We start from the raw sequence: 15,777 nt of genomic DNA, 5'->3' as shown, positions 1-15,777 counted from the left end.
AAAGCACTATTTACTTCTAAACTATCAAGTACTCCCTCGGCTCTAAGGTTCGTTGTAATTGTGCAATTCTTTTGTTTGATTTGGCCGCTTAGCTGCGTTGTGACTTTTAGCTTTCAGCTGCCCACGACCTGCTTGATTGTTTAGCTGTTATTGTTGTTATTGGACTTTAATATACATTTGATTCTTGTTATATATATATACAATAAATAATACTGAGAGCGAGTGTGTGCCTTAATTAAAAAGAAAAAAAAACCGTGGCCCGCTGCTCGTAGGAGTTAATTAGACTGCGGAGGTGTACGGACCCAGTTCCGAGAGCGATCCGTCGATCCGGCGCGTCGTCGTTCGCTTTCAAGTCAAGCCCCGGCTATTAGTCGCTCAATATTACGCGTTTGCCCGACAACATTGTTTTTATTTTTTCCTCCAGCTCTGCTCAGCCAGCTCCCCGTGTTCTGTGATCTTGAGTTATCGACGGGATCGGGGGCTGCTGCTGTTCACACGCTGCTCATCAACAATTGCTGTCACGAATTTTCCACTCGGCGCTTTTTGCGCGCGCTACTTGTTTGTATTTTAAAATTTATTTATTTGTGCAGCCTCCACACACACACACACATGATGGGTACTGGGGATCCTCCTGGCTGGAGTGCCTTGGAGTGGAGTGGATCCACATGGAGTGTGTGCGCTCCTCCTGGAGCGCACTGAAGAATGCATTTGATCAGATAATGTAATTCGCATTTTAAATTGAGGCGCATTCCCAGTTATACTTCTTCTCACATGCATTTACCTCGACATCCTTCTGTCCTCCGTGGAGCGGAGGAGTACGACTTTAACTGCGACTGCGACTGGACCTGGCTATGGCTCTGGTCGGAAGGAGACCCACTGTCCGCCAGCATTGCGGGCGTTGCATTATTACGCACAAGTAAATCATCGACGACGTCGTTGTCGTCCCTGTCCCAACGTCGGGTCCAACGGCTTGTTAAGTAATTTAGTTGGCCCTTTTTTTGTTGCTTAACTCTCCGCGTTGCATTTGGCCTTTGCTTTTTTCTATATGTTGCATTTGGTGTATTTGTTTAAAGAGCTTCTCTGTGAGCTGAATTTGTTATTGTTTCTATAAATGCAATAAATTGGCATTCAATTAGGCTAAAGGTGTTTTGATCCTTGAGCAAAAAGGAGATGTTTTAACACAACATCAAACCAGAAGATATATTTTGAAAAAATCCTTACAGTTTTTCCTTCATTTTCAAAGCAATTGCAACTTTGTTGCCTTTTTTTGGCTACTTGGTATCGCATTTCCATCCAATCAGGCATTAGCATATCGGTCAAAAGATCTATAACTAAAACCCGTCGAGCTGCGGCTGACAGTTGCCTCCGCCCCGCCAAGATTGGATCGCTGCGATGGACAGACTGGGATCATATGGGATCCATCATATATGAGAAGGAGGCTCGTCCTGCTTTCTAACGATTGCATTTTTGATATTTGTGACACGCAGATTTTCCATCAGTGTCAACAAGGCATTGTTTGGCGAACGTCAACGTGGTTGGTCCTCCATCGTAGCCCGGCTCCGGGCTCGCTCAGACTGACTCAACTGACAGGCTCGATCGGCCGTCCGATCGTCGACGATTTTCGATTTTTCAACATCTCAGACCAAAGTCGGGCCAATGCAAAACCGAATGCAGCGCGTACATTTGCATAGACACAAAATTATATGAGACCGAGACCCCAAAGACCGACCGAAAACGCAGCTTCCTGGTCTTTTTTGTGTGATTTTGTTTGTTTTTTTTTGTCGATGAAATTTATGTACCCACACAATGGGGTAACAAAACAGTTGAGACCGTAGCCGTCTCCGTCCTCGTTGGGGTCCCAGTTGGAGCCGAAGACGGAGTCGCTGCTTGTGGTGTTGGCCTAAACACCATTCTAGCGGTTCGTTTAGCTTGTTTATTGGCATGAAAATCTATCAAAAATGCATCATGCATTTTATATTTATTATACGTAAATACAAAAATAATGTGCTTGACATTTGACCCGGCCCGAACGACAACGTTATGGCCATGCCACATGTTGCCAGTTAGCTAGCTAGCCTGTTGCCTGTTGTTAGCTGCCTTTTAGCCTGTAAGCCAGGCTTTTGGCCGCCTGCTAGTCTCGCCGCGACTGATTATGAAACGGCTTTGTCGGTATCGGGAGGGATATTTGGTTATTGTCTTCGATTTTGCATTCTAACACAAATCATGGCCGGCCAGCAGCAATATCCCAACACTCGCCACTTAAATGCTCGTTTATAATGTTGTTAAAATACAATAAATAGCCAGGACTCGCAGCAGGCGGTTTCCCCCAACTCGCTGTCTCTCTCTCTCCCAGGCTCTCCCATGCTGATTTATGAAATGTGGCCGCCGCTGTGGCGGCCCACAAAACGCAGGCCCAACCACAACCACGGATCCAAAGCAAAGCGAACCAAACCCCCAACCCCAATAAGCCAACTCTGACTCTGGCTAGGTCCCCCGGCCAGGCCGACGACTCTAACTGGGCCCAGAGTCGGCAGGGGTGATTGTGATTGTGTGATTGCAGCAGCCGGTGATTGAGTTGTCGGCATGCTGGGCTACTGTTTGCAGTTTGGAGAACTGAGAATGGTTTATCTTTTGCTTCGGAATCGCAGCTGTTGGGAAAGTCGGGCTTTATTCTAAGTTCGGCGATATCGGGGGTCTTGAGGGGTTAATCGCTAAGTTAGCTTTTGGTTTAAAGTTACGCATTTAAAGCAAAGGAGTAGCATTTATAGCAGTCAATTTCTTAACAGAATTCTTAATAGAAAGTTTGGGATCAATTAATGTCTTGTTAATATCTATAAGCTCATTTGATTCTAATAATTGTTTCCTTCTTAAAACCTTTAGTGGAGAATTAAGTAAGAAATAGCTAAGGAATTGATTATATTGTCTTTCTGTACCTTTCTTATTCTAAAATACTTAGCATATTAACTAAACCCTCTTACTAGTATTGATGCCACTAGGTTTCAGTATTATTCACTCAATCGTTAACCTTTTTAATACTCAAATTGTAAACTTCAAAAGCCGCTTTAAATTCACAAATAATTATATTTACACTTACTTTCTAAGTATAGTTTAATATTTAATTCCAAACACTTACCCATTTAATTAGTCTTATTAATTTAAAAACGGATCTTCCAAGTCGGTTTCCCACCAAGGCTGCTTCCCAGCAGATCTTATGTATTCAAGTCACCATCTTTCAGTGTTCTCTTATTAATTTTCTTCACACACTTTTCCCAGTTCTTGGCGATTGATCACACTTTTCATCACGTCTTTCAATCACTGAGGCAAAAGCTAAATCGCTCCTCGATCGTCGTGCAGGTCACGCAGTTGCTCACAGACTGAAACCGTGTCTCTGGCTGTTGCAACTCTTGAGTGGCGCTGGAGAAACCCGAGAAGAAACCAGTTTGGAGGAGACTTAAGAGCAAGACCCGGCACTGGGAACGATGAGTGCGAGGGAGAAGCTGATCGCACAACCTATCCACTCGCACTTATTGTTGGGAACTCTTTAAAGTTCTCTTAAGCCCGACTCTCGCTCTCTCTCGGGGCTTTTCATTAGGCACTTATATTTTATATAGTCGTTCATATATAGCCACGATCTGTGGGCGGGACTTGCAGCGGGTCGCTCGTGTGCGTATTAGATTTTATAGACTCGCTCGCGACTCGCGGCTGGCTCACCAATTCCATTTTGGGCCGGGCCTTATATACCTGGGCTGCGTGGGGACATTGGACAAATGGGCAAACAAATGAGTGGTTCCAGGCCTCTCGATCCCCTTTCCCGGGGCGGCATGAAAATTCAATTTACACCAACCTGCTACAAAATGACGTATGTTTCGCTCTCTGTCTGTGTGTATTTATTGAAATTTATTCAATCGCAGAGATCCAAGTTATATATGTTTCTTTCGCTGCGATTTGTTGGGTGTAACCTGTTTTTGCACACACAAAAAAATATGAAATCAGCGATTGAATATTTTTTCGATTTGAACTGTGGGCGTGGGCACGCTCCCCGATCGCCCATTCGATGGATGCTTTTTGCTCAGCCTGTGTTCATTTTAGTCAGAAATGACACAATTTAATGAAATCCAAACAATTCTCATCTTGGTGGTTTTTGACTAATGACGAAAGGTGGTGATCGGAGTGCCGAAATAGATTTTTCAATTAGTTGGAGTTGATGGTTGAGCATTGCAAAGTTTGGTCTTATTTTGAGATCTTAATATTTGGTTATAATTAGCGGAGATATATTAACTTTGTCAGCTAACTTGGCTATACAAATTGATATAATTGTGGCCCTTCTTTGCCATTTTAGGAAACAAAACAAAAAATATGGTTTATTTTGGTAAACATTTGAAATAAGTGTGAAAATCGTATAAGTTTTAAGGTAGTTTAATTATTTTTATAACTTTTAAACCTCTTTTAAATGACAAACTAAAAAATTGACTAGAAATCTACAATTTCTTTTTAGTTTAGGAATTGTCTCTCTTTTTAAAACCGCTTCTTAATTTCTAGTTGCTTATATTATACAAATCTTTAAACCTTATTAGTACTCCACTTATTTAATTACTTTATTTAATTCGATTCATTCGATTCCCATCTAAAAATTGTCAAGAATTGGGTCTGCATTTCAAAATCTAATCGCTGTCAATAGCTCCAGATTGTATGACCCGTTTAGGGTACCCCCTGCCCCTTAACTAAATCCAGCTAAACATTGAACTCAACTGGGCACCCACATTGGTATACAATATCCGCAATCCGTGGAGCCTCCCTCTCCCTTCGATTGGACCAGCTTAACATACGCCAAGCTGAGCTGAGCTGAGCTCCTGTATTCGTATAATTGCAATTTCCATTCAACTGTTTGTTCGCCGCCGGTTTTGTGTCCAACTCCGTTTCATTTGTTTGGCCAGTTGCTGCGGTTGTTAGTGCCCATCATAAATTGCAAGAATTAGGTGGAGGTGGGGAGCTTGGGCCGCCCCTCCAGGGGATCAGGATAAGCACGTTGCGATGGGAGCAGTGGGAGTGGGCAGGCTAATCGGTGGCGTTTCATCTGTGAACTGCTGTCCTGTTGCGGCTTGTTCGCCTGTCGGCACACGCATAATTAGGCTTGAGGACAATCGCTATGGCGAGTGCACTGGGGAAAAATGATCGAAAAGAATATAATAATATAAAGTTTAGAGAATTTCGTTAAATTTTGTTCTTTTTCATGTCGAATTTGGTCAAAAATGACAGTTTTAATTGAAAAACTAGTCTTGAATAATATCTATTAACAAATTTAAATTATATTTCCAATTTCTAAAATAATTTACACATTAAACCATGTGGATATCTACTTAAATTCCTAAACTAAATACTAAACTACACAGCAATTCAAATTATTTTAATGATTTATTTACTTACTACCCATTTTCGTGACGTGCAAATGCAACAGCAGGTTTAGGCCAAATAATTGCCAACTGAAAACAATAAGCTCGTTCTTTTTGTGGCTGTACTCCCTGGGCCAATCGTGGCATCTTAATGCGGCCCTGACATTTAAATAGATGCTAATTCCCATCATAACTACTGACTGAACTAATGAATTTAAACTCTACTGGCGATCCGATTGGGGCCAACCTCACGACACTGCTCCCAACTTCCTGCTGGCCGCTTTCTTTGCGCGTGAATCCGTGTAACCGCACAGCACACAAAACTGTGATTTGCCCAAAAACAGAAAGCCGGCCAGAAAGCTTTGCGGATATAAACGCTTTAAAACTCCATATTGTGGCCTGCCTGGCCCGGATGCGACGACAACGACAATTGTGAAGACCAAATGGCCAAACTCGACTCCAGCCGGCAAATGTCTACGCAGCGTTGTCGCTTCTCCTTCTTTTGTTGCCGCTTCTGTTGCTGCTGCTGTTGTTGCTGATGATGTGGTTGTTGTTTCGCTTGTTGCCGCTTCGTGTCAACTGACTTGGGCCTTAGCCTCAGCTCCAGAGTCAGTTCCAGCCCCGGCTACGAGCTACGAGCTACAGCTTTCGGCTTTTGTTTTCACAAGCCGCCCCATTTTGCTTAGCCAGCCATCCCATAACATTCGCCCCAACGTTTCCTGTTCAGAATGTTGCCCGCTGTCCTGTCCTGTCCCCTTGGTTGTGATTGTGACTCTGACTGTGTGATTCCTCCTACAAAATTTAGGGGGACAGTGGTTCAGGAAAGGGTTTTTGAGATAGGTAAAGGTTACTTATATTAATTCAATAATATAAATGTATAATTAGATGATTTAGATACATTTTAAAGCAAAGAAAATGTTCTATTCGTGATTTTATCTTCACAAAAATACATAGTTGAAACAGATTAAAAAGGTTCTTAAAATGTGTTTAACCTAGTTTATAATCTTAACATTGGTCTATTTAGATTTCAATGATGAATACCCTACTAAAGACTTCAAGAAACTGGCATAAATTCTCCCATTTTGGGTTTAAAATACTTTAAATTCTACTTAATAATATTACATAAATTTATTTTGAATATAAATAAGGGTAAAAGCTAAGTTCAAAGCTCAGTATCTGCATAGTTTCATTATTTTTATATGTATAAAAAACACTACTTTGACAAAACACCATTAAAGAGGTATTAAAATTATTATTATTTATTAAATTTCTTTACTAAAAATTCAAATTAATATAAACCCCCAGAAAAACCCCCAAATCAAACCTAAGTTTCATGCTAAACTCTCACCCCTTTTGCTCCACTGTTATCCTTTTCGGCACCGTTCCCTGGGCAATTGTGCGTTAGATTTAAGTGCTTTCGTTTGCCAGGCTTAATTTGCATTTTTATTTTTATGTTTTCATTGAAAGCGCCAGCATCAATGGAGCCCGCTGCTGGCTGCTCGTTCGCTGGAGCACATTTGGCTATTCCTTTGTTTTCGGCTTAAAGTTATCAGTGTCGGTAGATGTACACGGCATCAACGGTAGCAGCAGCAGCAACAACAGAGAACAACATGCAAAATGCAAATGTTTATTGGCCAAATGCTGAACGATCTCAGCCGGCTAAACTGAGAATGGGCTAACACTGTTTGGGGGCCCCTTAGATATTGCTGCTGCTGCTCCATACTGCCGGCTGTTGCCTCTTTCGGGCCTTGCAGCGGGTGCTGACTGCCACAAAGTTGTCGCCTTTTGTTGTGGCAGCAACCATTTTGGTAAGAACAACTAATCAATTGGCAAATGTGCCATCCGTCAATCAATTGAAGTCTGTCCAGATCGGCGCGGCGCGGCGGTGGTGTAGGTCACACGACACCACACGAGTTGATGCTGGCAGCTTGCTGCAGAATTGACTCGCATTCACTTTTGGGGCAAATAAAATGCCACCTTGGTTGTGAATGTCAGTTGGCCAATTTGAAAATTCATTCATTCAATATGTGTGCTCTCTGTGACGACTGGCTGACTGGGCTGACTGACTGCCTGACTATTGCCAACATTTATTATTAGCCTTTCCCAAACTGCCTATTTTTGGAGCTACCGATGGCCACACAGCAGTGGCAGCAGCAACAACTCCAGTGGCAGTAGCTTTAGCAGCAACAACAACATGCCGCACATATCACAGCAAGACAAATTTCTATATAATTGCATTTGTCGCAGGCTCAGCAGCAAAACCTCAAAGCTGCGAACCCAGATCGGCCATCGGACAATGCCAGGCATTATTTTTATATAAATTGCATGCCATTGGCCCGGCCCGGTGGCATTCCATCCGGCCAATTGAAAGCCCAAAGCCAAGAGCCGGGGCTGGGTTCGCTCGCTACTCGCTTCTCGCTCCGATTGTTTTTGCTTTTGCTTTTAGCCAGGCTCAAACTCTAATTGTCATTTAATGAGACACGCTCGGCATTTGCGCACGACACACGACTATCAATTTGGCAAAGTTGTGTGCAGTGCCATCGGTATTGGAATCGGAATCGAAGTCACAGATGAATCTGTTCGATTTTCTGACAAACTGAACTCAGCATTTCGTCCTGCCTTGAGGAGCGTTTTTGCTGCCGTTGGAAGCTTAATTCAATGTTGATGAAGCGTAAATTGGAATGGCATGGCGTTTTAAGTTCTTTTTGATTAAGCATCATATAGGACTCTCTATGGCGTATATATTTACCACATTTGTATTTTGATTATACATTTCTTGGCAACCAAAATGTAAACAAAAAGATGGGGGCCTTATTGTGTCATTTAAATAGTGCCAAAATATAAATACTTGAGCTCATTAGCATAAATATATATGTACTTACATCGTGTCTCAAAATAAAATGATTCTGGCAGGCAAGAAATTAACTTAGGTCTTTGGGATTTATCGAAAAACAAGACAAATTTGCAATTTGAATAACTTTATATACCAATTTTAAGCCCCCAACAAATTATGTATCTAAAGAATATTAACATTTTTTGGCAGTGAAAGACACAATACCTTAGCATTTATTTTTTGTTTTATTTTAATATTTACGTATATTAAATTCTCAATAAATTATGTTGAACTTTTTAGCGTATATAATCCCCTTGATTAATTAGAAACACCCTAAATATTATTATTCATTGGCTGTTTAATGCTTATTATAATATATCTAAAAATAAATGTGTATTAAATACCTTTAAATAATTAAATCGGCATCTAAAATATGTTCCTATTATAGTTTCTTGGCATCAAAAAGGTCATTTTACTATAATAAATTTCTTTTCTAAAGAAAACAACAAATATATACGCTCTCAAAACAACAAATAAATATGGTACATCAACATGCTCAACAAGAAAAACGTCTCTATATTAACTAAGACATATACGCCGCCGCGCCGCGCCGCCGCCGCCGCCGATTTTTGCCTTATTTGACGCGCCGCCGCCAAATTATGAAAATAACGGCGCGCCGCGGCGCGCCGCTGGTGCGGCATCGGCGCAGCTTCAGCGCGGCCTTCAGTGTCATTGTTCTTTATAAAACTTAAAAAAAAATAAATAACTCATTAAAATGGCCTTTTTGCCTTATTTGACGCGCCGCCGCCGCCGGTTCTTTCTGACTACTACGCCGCCGCCGCCGAGTCATTTTGACCTCTACGCCGCCGCCGATGCCTTTAACCATCGGCGTAAACCTCTATATTAACTAAGACGCATATTATCCACTTAAATAATTGAATCAACCCCTAGAGATTGATGTCGTGGAAAAATTCTGCCAGCGAGTAAATGTTGGGCTCGCTGCCCGATGGATTCCAAGAGCCTCCGTGGCGCAATCGGTTAGCGCGTTCGGCTGTTAACCGAAAGGTTGGTGGTTCGAGTCCACCCGGGGGCGTATCAATATTTTTTTCTTATTACTATTTCATTTTAAATTTTCTTTGGTTAATAAGTAAATAGTCAAAATAGCTTCCTTAATGTTTTTTATTAATAAAACTCATATTTATTAGTTTTTGTGTTGCGAATTTTAATGGTACAATTAACAAAGTGAAATCGCAAATCGCTTTGGGAGGTCTTGAAGCTCGTAAAGAATTGATTAGATAAGTCGGAAGAATATAATTTGATTTTTTATAGGAAGATATAAATGATTTATAGGCTCGGGAAGGCAGGCAAGCAGGCCACAGTGATTAGCTCACTATATAGGGGCTTGGCTGTAACCTTTACATGAGCAGCTCCACTTTCAGCCGGCTTCGGCTTCAGCTACAGCTTCTGTTTTTTATGAAGCCTCGAGAGCGTAACAACAGTTGCACATGCTGGTGTTGCCAAGTATATCATGGCTACTTGGAGACAGTTTGTCGTCGCTGGCTTTGCTAATTAAAATGTCTTGGTGCTGTCACTCAAAAGGCAGTTGACTGGCCAGTGGATCAGGCAGACGACGACGACGGAGGACGGACGGCGGCGACGGCGACGATGACGACGCCCATTTTGGTCACCGGCAACAATGCGATTTTGCCTTTCGCGTTGCTGCTGCGGCTGCTACAATTTCATTGGAAGTCTGCAGCTGCAGTTGCAGTTGCTGTTTGCAGCGGGGGCACGCGGCGTATGCGCAATGCAATTTGCGATCTCCCTCGCACAAAATGGCGATCGCATTGTTACAGTTTGCAATTATTTTGATTTACTTTTTGTGCTGTCGCGTCTGCCCGGCTCCCTGGCACTAATCAAAATTAAAATGACGCGATCGATACACCAGACATGGCAATGCGATTCGAGGATGATGGGTCCCCCTTCTCGCCGGAGAGCCAGAAATCAATATTCTAAATTCTTTAACGCGTGTGCACATTTAAGGCAACGCCAGCTCATTGAGATGCGTGCCGGCGAACAGCCTGGCCAGCACTTATACGCAATTTCGCGCCATATTTGGTCCAAACATATTGGTTGTTTTTTTTTTTCGTTCTCGCTGCACACTTGGCTAGCATATAGAACAGGCCTGAGAGCAGCAGGCCAGGGTCTTGGAGCAGGATTGAGATCCCTCAAACTCGCATTCTACCTCCCCATCCAGGCGCAATCATCTTAAACCTGGCTTAGCCATAAGATCCGCCAGACTGTTTGGCTGCAGCACCACTAATCGAATGTGTTTCTTGGTTACTTGCAGGATGAACGATCGCCGACCTCGTCGGGCAACGAGTCGGATGATTCCTCGGATGTGGAGATGCCGGGAGAGGTCTCGGAGGTGTCTGCCTCCAAGCTGCCAGCTAGCAAAGCCGAGGCTACAGCGGTCTCAGCGCCAGCCACCACAGCCACGGCAGCCACATCTGCGACGGGAGCCTCAACTTCGGGCTCCAAGCCGATGCCAGCATTGAACTATCAGACTGAGAACGGACCCTCGACGTCCACAGCGGCTGCGACAGCGGGTGGATCAGCGGCGGACAGCAGCAAGTACGTCTACCCGGCCGCCTCCTTTGCCAATATACCGCAGAAGATGCTGAGGCAACTGATACAGACAGGACACTTGCAGCTGCACGCCGAGGAGGGTGAGTGTACCACATAGATATCTATAGCTATGATTACTATATACTATATATTCACAGATGGCAATCAGTATGTGACCATACCCCTAAGCTCCACTGCAGCCAACCTGATCAAGAGCAATAAGCTATCGGTGGCCAATAGTGGACCCTCGGGCTCTGGATCAGCAACAGCTACAGGGACCGCTGCCAAGTCAGAACCAAGTGCCGAAAAACCTCTGACCATTAAACAGGAATACGATTAGCATCCCACCAGCCACGTCCACTGCTTATCCAATACTGAGAACTGCGTTTATCCACACACTTGCCCACACACACACTCAATCTGAAAGATCAGCAGGATCATACACACTCTCTAAAAGTCTATCCAAAGTTTTGTATCATCATCCATCTAAAGATGATGCTGATGATCGCCTGCTAAGTCTAAGTCATACTATATCTACTATATATCGTATACATACTATTTTTTATACCTATACAACAAGAAGAAAAAAGTGAAGAAATGAAATGAAACCCTGATCGCGATGCCAGCGTCATATCTACGTACGTAAGTTTTAAAAGTTTTGCAAGTTATAAATCATAAAAAACCATAAACTGATGTATCGAGATGAATTATGATCGATCGATGATTGAATGAGAAATGGAAACAAGGATAATGATATGGATGTTCCTAAACCGCAGAGATCATGTTGCTTTGTTACTAGTTTATATCGTTTTATTATAAAAAAAAAAATACTGAAAATACATATAAATCACTTTTTTTGCATAAAAAGAAAGAAGAAATACCCTGGTTTTAATTATTTTCTGCAGATTAAAGTTAAGTTTCCCATAAATTGCACTCTGCTCCCAACCCTTGGTAACTTAAGTCGGAAAATTTATTGTTTAATCAAGTGAAATGGCACTTGGGGGGCAAAGGGCAACGCCCCCACACCAGTAATTATGTACAGCCACATATACTGCGGGATATCGAGTATATACATATATCGTAGAGTATATAGTGAGTATCTACGAGAGTGCTTGGATTAAGCACACTCACAGAACGAGCGACGGACAAATGCCTTTTGGTATTTAGCCGCTTGATGGATGTGTCCGTGGTGGGTATTGTGATATTGATTGATTGGCGACATAATCTTATTGACACTTAACCTAATTAAACGTCGCTCATTACTTGCCGCCGGCACAGGTAGGTGTCCCAGTCGCTCTTGCTGCTCGCCGTCTAGCACCTGTTACCGCTTATGGCCCTCGATTGGGGCTAAGGAGGCCCTCGTCTTACCCATTGATCTTTTCCTGAACGGCAGAGGAACGACGGACGACGAGTGCTTCCGCTTCAGCGAAGGCACTTTGCATGCAGGAGACCCACAAAAGGCCACAAAAGGCGCAACGTGTGGCACATACTAATAGTGGCCACTTACCAAATGCCGCACGATGGACTATGGTCATTCTTTCTGAAATGAAATTGGGAGTTTTGATCGAAGGGAGAGTTATTTTGAAGCGTGAATATGATATGTAAATTATAGTTAATCAATATTTATTTATTAAAAATCATTAAAGTTACATCAAACTGCTTAAAACTTATTTTATTATAAGTTAAAATTACATTTGATCAAAGAATATCTGCCAGATTTTATTAGAAACTTTTAGAAAACCTCTCCACTGTGCGGTGGACGACCTGTGCGGTGGATTGGCACGCGCCGCGGTTTCCGTGGGCTTCGTCTTTGGCCATGGTCTTCAGCCGGAAGCCGTTAGTTGTTTGGGCCATGTGGGCTTTTATGGCCAAGTGTTGACAGTGGAGGCAGCAATCAAAGGCTGAAGCCATCCATCCCATCCATTCATCCATCTCTCTCTCTGCGGTTGGCCCGGTCAAAGTTGAGTGGGTCACTAAACTTGGCGGTGGCGGTGTTTGCGAATGGAACCGCAATTAGCGTTTATTATGGCCTGGTCGCGTTGCCCAGCACGAGTTGATTGACATTACTGTGGGCTAGTCCCGGCCCCATGGAGTCCATGCGAGTTGGAGTGTCCCTCTGTCTGTCTGTATGTTTGTCCTGGCTAGCCGCTTCGTTATTAACCGCACCCACACGAAGCTCATGTGAATATTGATCCTGTTCCTTTCACCTGTCCTGTCCTGGCCAGACCGACGATTATTAATAATGGTCACGCGCGCGGAAAACTTTGCATTGCGATTTCTCCTTCAGTCGAGTCAGTTGGCTGTGTCCCAGTGTCCTGACAGGTTAGGCTCTGTCCGCCGTTTGGAAAACCCCAGGAAAATCAATACTAATGAGCCATTAAACGTGGCCTCAGCTGCACTCGGCCGTAGTCTAATGAGCTGAGCGTCAGCGGCGGAAATTGAATGTTGAGTCTAACCAAGCGACTGCAGCAGGAAATCACTTCAGCATCGGCAACTCGGCATCGTTTTTATCATCTCCCTTCACCGACGGAAAAGGTAAAGGCAAAAGGTAACGCCCAAAACGGAAGTCTTAGGCGTAATGCCTTGCGCCTGAGCGGTTTTCATAGCATGGGCTGTTCCAGTTCCAAGTCCACAGCCACCGTAGACGATATTAAAACCAAGCCAGTTTCAGCCAAGTCAACTAAGATGGCCGGCCACAAGGAGTACCGTGAGTTGAAGAGCTATAACTATAAAATTTTAAAGCTTTTGAGATTTATTTTCCAGCTGCCTCGGAGGCCTTCACCATACCCTTGGATAATGAGAACGAGAACCCGGAGGTGCCTCTTAATGAGACACTGCGACAGCCGCCGAAGAGGATCCAGCAGATGATGCAAGAGGCGGCCAGCTCGGAGCCACCCACCCTCGAGGAGCTGGAGGATAAGCAGCAGAAGGCTGAGCAGCGACGCCAGGAGCTGATGCAGCAGAAGCTGGAGACCATACAGAAGAATGCCCAGATGCTGATGCGGGGTCATGATTCAGAAACTGCAACTGAAACAGGAGATGGAGATGCTGAGGCACCCAAAGAAAACCCCGAGGAGTAACTTGTTCTTTTTCATTCACATTTTTATTGTTAGCTTTAAATTATATATATGTATTACTATATATCGTAGTATATTTCCAAACAATTAGATTGTATGCAATTAAATCTTCTGTCACCATCAAAATGCTGTCCTGTTCTGCTCTGCTTTGTAATCCTATATATACATATATATAGGATATATATGTCAAACCCTTTTCGCTGGTAGTCAAAAACGTGATCTATTTGGTAATCGATTCGAGTGTGATCGGCCCTGGCCGAGATTAAATATGTATTTCTAAAGGCTATATGTAGGTATTTCGGGCTCTTTTCTTCTGCTTTTGTTCGGTTTAGTCGGATATATATATTGGTTGCCGTACTATATATGCTTCATTAGGATGTGTGTGCGTGGTTGGTTGTAAATCATGTCTTTTGGGTTTGCTGGTTGTTGGTTTTACTTTCTCGTATTAAACGTAAACGTCGTATTCATACATATATATATAGTAAGTGTACTTGTATATATCGTATTGTTAGGTATAAATATGCGTATTGTGTCACAGACACTACAAATGTCGCTTTGATTTCGGCTTGATTCGCTTCTAATTCAATTCAATTTGTTAATCCTTCAATTTAGTTAGTTACCTACACACACTCATTAAAAAGGTTCCTCTTCTTCAGCTCCTATCGCCTCCCCATCGAATATATATATCGTAGTACCTGGATGTCTCGTTTGCTTACACTGTATGTATTTCTTTAAGTTACTCTCTCATATGCTTTAAATATGCTTGCGGTTCGTTATTACGTTATTTTAGTTACGTTACTTTATTTTTGTTGGAATTGGTGCACTTCGGAGAAGCATTTTTGGTTTAATATAACTATGAGTTGTGGTACGATTCGAGGGTCCTCTGAATATCCAAAGGAGAGATGGTCCGCCAGTCGAGGCGACGGCTTGGCCACATTCAGCACAACCGTGTGTGGGTTATCTAAATATCTAAATACCTAGTCTAGTGCCCAGTCCCGTCAGCTCCTATTCATATAATTCAAATTACATAGTACATGCAAGGAAAATATAATAATAAGATAAGTAGTAAGCGAAATTTGGTTAAATACCTATCGCTCTCTTGTTGGCTTTTCTGGTCGCTACGCATCTTATTTTTATATTGTCCTTGGTATATCTCTTCCCTGTCCTTGTCGACCATCTCGACTGGGCCATCTCTCCGATATGGGGACCCCGATATCTATTGCTTGTGCTACTGCTGCTGCTGTTACTTCCATATTCTCTGGGTTTCTTAATTTTTTTTGTCTCTAGTTCGCCTCGTCAGTTACAAAAGGTTTGTTCGTAGTTGTTGAACCATGGTGGGTTACGTTCTTAATACATACAAATTATCGTTAGTTTATACATACATATATTCAGATATATTTTAGCGGTATGTGTCTACAAACTTGTTTGTTCTTCGCACGGCTGATGCTGGCTCTGTACTTTGTTACTTTTGTTACTTGGTTTCTACGCACATGTACAAAAAACTGATTCAAACTATCAAAAACGAGCAGTACAATCACAATATTCCCCCTACGATTAATATTTATATATATATAATATAATATATACCCCCAACCGACACAACGAAAATCGGAACGAGAACAGAACGATTCCATTGGTTGGCCAAGGTGCAACCTCCTCCCGAGATCCGCTGCGCTGCGATTCGTTGCCAGCGGAACTTATTCCTCTTCCTACTTTGAACTTGTATTAAAGCTTTTTTGGTTTCGTCCGACTCCTACAACAGCCTCCTGCCTCGCCGCCAACAACTTAAGCTAACTCATTTGCCATGTGTATAATAATATATATGTATATATATATATATGAATTCCAAATC

At 42.7% G+C, this 15,777-nt stretch overlaps 2 protein-coding genes and 1 non-coding gene across 4 annotated transcripts in view; all 3 read left to right on the top strand.

Annotated features, from left to right (window-relative positions):
* The window catches only part of bs (serum response factor blistered), a 28,277-nt gene extending 16,551 nt beyond the window's left edge, over nt 1-11,726 (top strand). Inside the window, exons 3-4 of the mRNA XM_017161535.3 lie at nt 10,571-10,949; nt 11,007-11,726. Coding sequence (XP_017017024.1) covers nt 10,571-10,949; nt 11,007-11,188 — 561 coding nt within the window. The 3' untranslated portion in view covers nt 11,189-11,726. The remainder of the gene's footprint in view (nt 1-10,570; nt 10,950-11,006) is intronic.
* TRNAN-GUU (transfer RNA asparagine (anticodon GUU)) lies at nt 9,243-9,316 on the top strand. The gene has a single exon. It is a non-coding gene; the product is annotated as a tRNA-Asn (tRNA).
* A 1,440-nt stretch (nt 11,727-13,166) lies between the features above and the next one.
* Nucleotides 13,167-14,100, top strand: LOC108070752 (uncharacterized). 2 transcript variants are annotated; one of them, XM_070284567.1, is made up of 3 exons: nt 13,167-13,383; nt 13,470-13,555; nt 13,612-14,100. In XM_070284567.1, exons 2-3 carry the CDS (start codon nt 13,534-13,536, stop codon nt 13,926-13,928), a joined length of 339 nt encoding a protein of 112 aa, XP_070140668.1. In that variant the 5' UTR covers nt 13,167-13,383; nt 13,470-13,533; the 3' UTR covers nt 13,929-14,100. The 2 variants fall into 2 exon arrangements, with proteins under 2 accessions (XP_070140668.1, XP_017016838.1); XM_017161349.2 differs by having other exon boundaries at nt 13,167-13,555.
* Nucleotides 14,101-15,777: the final 1,677 nt, after the last annotated feature.

This window comes from Drosophila kikkawai, chromosome 2R (assembly GCF_030179895.1).
Source record: "Drosophila kikkawai strain 14028-0561.14 chromosome 2R, DkikHiC1v2, whole genome shotgun sequence".
Lineage (NCBI taxonomy): Eukaryota > Metazoa > Arthropoda > Insecta > Diptera > Drosophilidae > Drosophila > Drosophila kikkawai.
This window is presented reverse-complemented; position numbering and strand designations above follow the sequence as displayed.